This window comes from Mus pahari, chromosome 6, assembly GCF_900095145.1.
Source record: "Mus pahari chromosome 6, PAHARI_EIJ_v1.1, whole genome shotgun sequence".
Lineage (NCBI taxonomy): Eukaryota > Metazoa > Chordata > Mammalia > Rodentia > Muridae > Mus > Mus pahari.
This window is the reverse complement of record NC_034595.1, coordinates 105,760,272-105,765,522: the sequence shown is the minus strand read 5'-3', so window position 1 is coordinate 105,765,522 and position 5,251 is coordinate 105,760,272. Positions and strand designations below refer to the sequence as shown.

At 52.7% G+C, this 5,251-nt stretch overlaps 1 protein-coding gene across 3 annotated transcripts in view; it reads right to left on the bottom strand.

The window, feature by feature from the left end:
* Positions 1–4,896, bottom strand: part of Mmel1 (membrane metalloendopeptidase like 1) — a 24,625-nt gene extending 19,729 nt beyond the window's left edge. The window contains exons 1-2 of one of the 3 annotated variants that reach the window (XM_021200268.1): positions 4,749–4,896; positions 2,819–3,138 (exon numbers count right to left, since the gene is read on the bottom strand). In XM_021200268.1, coding sequence (XP_021055927.1) covers positions 2,819–2,969 — 151 coding nt within the window. In that variant the 5' untranslated portion in view covers positions 2,970–3,138; positions 4,749–4,896. Of the gene's footprint in view, positions 1–2,818; positions 3,139–4,748 lie in introns of those variants that run through there. The other 2 variants (XM_021200269.2, XM_021200267.2) reach the window with 2 other exon arrangements.
* Between the last annotated feature and the right edge of the window lie 355 nt (positions 4,897–5,251).

Genomic DNA, 5,251 nt, shown 5'->3' with positions numbered 1-5,251 from the left:
CTCAAAAAACAAACAAACAAACAAACAAATTATAGACTAGTTAATCCTTGGTCCCACTCAGGGAAAACGACAAGTCTTTAGTGCAAGGTTTTCAGAGACACTTCTTTGAACAACTGTAAGACCAAGTGATAAAATCTGGGGTGTGAGAGATGACTTGGCGGTTAGAAACACTGATTGCTCTTCCAGAGGTCATGAGTGCAATTCCCAGTAACCACGTGGTGGCTCACAATCATCTGTAATGAGATTTAAGGCCCTCTTCTGATGTCTCTGAAGACAGCGACAGCGTACTCATATACATAAAAAAATGAATAAATAAATCTTTGAGAGAGAGAGAGAGAGAGAGAGAGAGAGAGAGAGAGAGAGAGAGAGTCAGGTCTTTAAAAAGAATACTTCAACTGAGTTGCCAAATATCAACAGACTGGACATTATAAATGTGTAATCATACCTTATAGTTTTCATAATTGTTATAATTGTATTCTACTTATATATATTTTTAAAAGAGCCTCTTATTGGACTGAAAAGGGGGAATTGTAGAGAGATCGTCCTGTGTATTATACAGATGCAGCATCTGCCAATTACAAAGCCTGTGGCCAATGGCTTAGGCAGGGGATAGAGGTGGGGCATCAGGAGGAGAAAAAATTCTGGGAGAGAAGAGGCAGGGAGAGGAGGCCAAAAAGAGGTGAGGAGAGGGACACACGGTGCCTGAGCACAGGTAACCAGCCACATGACACAATGTAGGCTACAATAAACGGGTTATCTTTAGGTATGATCTAGTCAGAGTAGGGTCTAGCTCTATGTCCAAGGTATTTGTAAGTATAATTGGTGTCTGGGTCTTATTTCTGGGTGCATGGGGTTTCGAGACAGAACCAGGGCCTAAGGTCAACAACGGAGTGAATGAAGGAAGCCAATATTTCAAGGGACCTTGACTGAGTTCGCGGGAACCTATGGACTGTCATCAGGTTGGGGCTGGCATGGCCCATGTGAGCACCTGGCCTATTTTACATTTTTTTTTTTTTTTTTTTTAATTGACCAAGCCTTACTTGGTCTAGGCTAGTGAGATGAGTCAGCGTTATCCACCAGATAGGATCCAGAGTCACCTGGGACAAAGGCCTCTCCTGCATGCTAGAGGGGAGTTACCTTGACTGAACCTGAGTGCCAGAGCTGCTGCCTTCTGTGGGTAGGGATCCCGGGATTGTACAGAATTAAAACAAGGAGCTGAACGTTGGTAGCATTCATGGCCACACGACCCAGAAACGAAAGAGTAAACGACAGCTCACAAATCAGAAACTAACTATAAGAAAGCCTCAGAACAGAAAAGGGAAAATACTGTAAAATGGGTAAAATACAAAATCTTTCCCATCTTTCCAGTCCTGACTGAAGTCCTGGACTGAAGCTGAGGTTAGCTGTAGGGTCACTCCCGGGACTCAGGAGCCCTGGAGGAGGAGGAAGCAGAGATTGTGGGGGCCCTGGCAGAGTCCAGGAGATCCTGGCTGGGCCCGATGTCACGCTGCTCAAAGGATAAAGGGAGAAGACAGATGTGGGGGACAGAACAGGAGAGTTCCACTCCCATCCCCTCCCCCAATCCTGTACCTCATGGCCGGCTGTGGGGCTATCGGGCCTGGTCTCTGGAGGCCTCAAAACCAGGTGTTTTGAGACCAGTGAACTCCAAACAAAGGTCCCTGGAACCCTGGGCTCCACTAGAGGGGCGGTGGGGGTGGGGGGGGAAGGGTGGACCCTGTCATCCCTGTTCCTACCTGGAGTTGGTTGCTCCTGTCAACACTTGCCTGAGAAACACATGGGCAGAGACCACAGTGGCCAACTGGGCAGAAGACACTACGAGGGCCCTTGAAGGCAGCCCTGGGTGGGGGATACCCACCTCCTCCTTAGGCAAGAACCCACTTGTGTTTTCCAGCTGTCCCTCATCCGTAGTCCCCTGAGGGAACTTCCAGGCTCTGGTGCCCTAGTGTGAGAGCCAGGTTAGTGCATCACTGAAGAGACATGGCCAGAGTAGAGTAGTGTAGCAGACTGGTACTGTATGTATATCTATATACTGCATGGGTCTTCCCCCCTCCCTCCTCCTCCCTTCCTTCCCAACCCTGGCTCACAGGGGATGAAGTGATTGGAAGGTACAGGGTGCAGGGTTGCTGGGTGTCTAGCCCCATGCAAAGGGGAGCACCCTAGTCCTACATGTGGTCCTTTGGGGAGGAGTCAGTGTGTGAAGCCCTTCCTAAGACACCTGAGGTCTACCCAAAGGGCAATCCTAGCCACACCCCCACTCTTGTGGGTTCTCAGGCTAGCCCCTCCTTCCAACGTGCAACAAACAAGAGACTGTATCGGAAGCCACCAGGTCATCCTGACTAGCGAGAGCGCCAGGTGAGGCAGCTGGAGGGACCCCCTTGACTCAGGGTCTTGGGCTCCTGCTGCTGGGCCACCTGGGAACTGCAGCAGTCACTCTGCTGGGCTGGGCTTCGGACTAGAAGGGGGCTGGACCGGTGGGGCGGGGGACCTGTGAGCTGTCTGCAGCATCCTAGAGTCCTGCTGAGGCAGAGGGGGCGGAGGCAGAGCCTGCAGAAGCTGCTGCGCCAGCAAGCCGGGACAGACAGAGCTTTCTGGATGGGGTCGCTGGGCCCGTGCAGGTCAGTGTCCCTTCCGTGGCACCTCTGGAGTTGGCAGCACCGCCCTAGGAGCTGGCGAGGGGCCCTAGAAGACCCCCACCCCTTTGCTTCACTCTACAGGGGGTGGTTTCTCTCAGGGACAAGCAAAGCCCTGGGCAGGGATGGGTTGGAGGAAGGTAAGGGGGTAGGGTATCCTTGCTCACCTCTACTGTAGAAGACACCCAGAGTCACTATGGCTCCCAGCAACAGCAGCAGCACCAGCACCAGCAACCCATACTCCACGAAGCCTGGGGACTTCTTCCGACATGGGCCCTCTCTCTCCACCATCCCCACTGGGCTCTCAGACTTCCCCATCAGCCAGTTCTGGGTGGAAGGCACACTGCTAGGCACCCCAGGCCAGGGCTAGGAGAGAGGCAGCTGGAGCCCGGATGCCTAGAGCACACTGAAGCCGGTGCTTTGGGAAAGCTCTGTCCTGGTCTCTGCTCTCAACGCTGTGAGCTGTGCCCCGAGTGCCCAGGGGACCCTGTGTAGAAGGGAAACCCGACCAATTAGTCCTGATGTCCATTGCTTCTCAAAAGTTTCTCTCTTGTTCCATTGTCTGACATGGCAAGGACTAACTAGGCAAGGACTAACTAGGCCTGAGGTTACTCTGCCCAATAAATGCTGGAGGCTCAGTCTAGATGTCCACTGGCCTCTACAGTGGAGCCTGCTTGGGTTACCTGTGCCCGGAGGCTCTAGTTTTGGGGCTTGGAAACTTGACCAGGAATGTCATTGGGGAGGTTGCTCAGGCCCCGAGCTCCCTGTTTGCCCTTTCTCTATTCCTGTAGGAATCCAGGAATTTTGAGGGTCAGTGGGGTTGGAAGGACAATGTGTGTGGGAACAACACATAACAAGAGGGTTAAGATTAGCAGCTTAAAGCAGGGCCCCATTATCATCCATAGGGCTTAGGTGTCTCTGTCTGTACATCATCTTCCAAGTGGCCCAGCCTGAGGAGGAGGGTTAGATGCTTACTCCCTGCTTCCTGGCAGTCAGTGGCTGTCTGGTCCTTCACATCCACACAAGACCTCGGCTGCCCTTCAGACAGTCCCCTTATTGAAGCCAAGCTTTGGAATCACACTTTTCTGATCCCGGGCCTTTAGTTCTGCTGGAGTCTGACCTTGCGTCCTTCCTAGATCCAATTTGCTCTAGGCTGCCATCACCTTGAGCTGCAGCCAGACCTACTGAGGGTGTATCTGCTTCTTCATCCAGACAGGATCCCTCAGCAGAGAGTCAAAAGATGTCACTCTCTAGCCTTCCTTATATCTGTTTTCTCAAGCCCCTTTGCCAAGACGCCCGTCTTCCAGGTCCCTAACTAAGGAGAAAATGAAGAAGGCTCCATTTTTCAGGGTCCTTCCCCTACCTGGCTTCCAAGTTCAACTGAGCAAACCTTAGCCTGCTCCTGTTCAGTTCTGTAACCCTGCGTGTTCTTATTCATGTCATCCCTAGGAGAATCTCAGCTCCCCCAGGGCTGGGGCTCCTGTGTCTTCATGTAGGGCACCCACAACATCTGTTGAATGAGTGGGTGAGTGGGTGTGTATGTCAGCCTTTGCAGCCCATGTTCCAGCATGTTCTGACTCCGAATGCACTAGCTGATTCTCTTCTGCATTCTGCTGTCTCACATGGCCTGCAAACTTCACGTTCAGCTGACGAGTCCCACACAGTAAAAAAACCAAAACAAAACCCCCACAGCCAAGTGGCCTGGGTCAGGTGTGGGGTGATTGTGCTGGGTAAGGGGGAAAGGAGTCAGTGGGACCCCCAAAGTGGTGGGTCTCCCTCTCTCTAGAGAAGGGACTCTCTGGGCTGTCATGAGGAGGAGACAGGGGCATCCCAGGCAGGAAGTGGTATTTAACAAGATGTAGGTGATGAAGTGCTCAGCGGGCTCTCTGAGTGAAGTGCTTGGGTTCCAAGAGGCTGTCGTGATGAAGCTCAGGTGTCAGTATGGTGGCACATGCCTGGGATTAGCATTTGGGAGGCTGAGGCAGGAGGATTGCTGTGAACTCAAGACTGTCTCAAGCAAAAGGAAACCAAAAAAACCAAAAAACAAGCTACCACCCGGTGAAGCAGCCGGGCAAGGCCCCTCTCAGTGAATCCTACCTGGTGCTCTCAGCCACTGCTAGGCAAGTCCTTAAAGGCTAGGCTGGGATGTCTCAGAGCTGGGGTGAGCTGGCCAAGGTGGGCTCCGGGTGGAGTAGAGCAGCGGTCAGGCTGAGCTGGCTGTGAGGTCACGCGGTGCAGGCTCCCGGCCCACCTTTGTGATGATGTGAACTCCTTGGAGATGATGATATAGCAGGGCATTCCGTGGGCTTTTGTGTGGGGGAGGGGCGGTTGTGCTTTCTAGTATAGAGACCCTGCTGAGTGGGTGTTCTGCCCTTCCTCCCATTCCATCTCTGTCTCATTTCTGTCTCTTGACTCTAGCCCAAAGCAACCCATGGTCTGCTGGCCTGACTCTGGTAGGTTTTCTGCCATGGGCTGGTATGAGTGGCTCCTCCCTGGGTGTTCTTCCTCGCAGTCACTGGGTAGGGTAAGGGGGTTGGTTATGGGGGCTTACCAGTGTAAGGGAGGACCTGCCCATCATGATGACAGGCACAGCAGTAGGA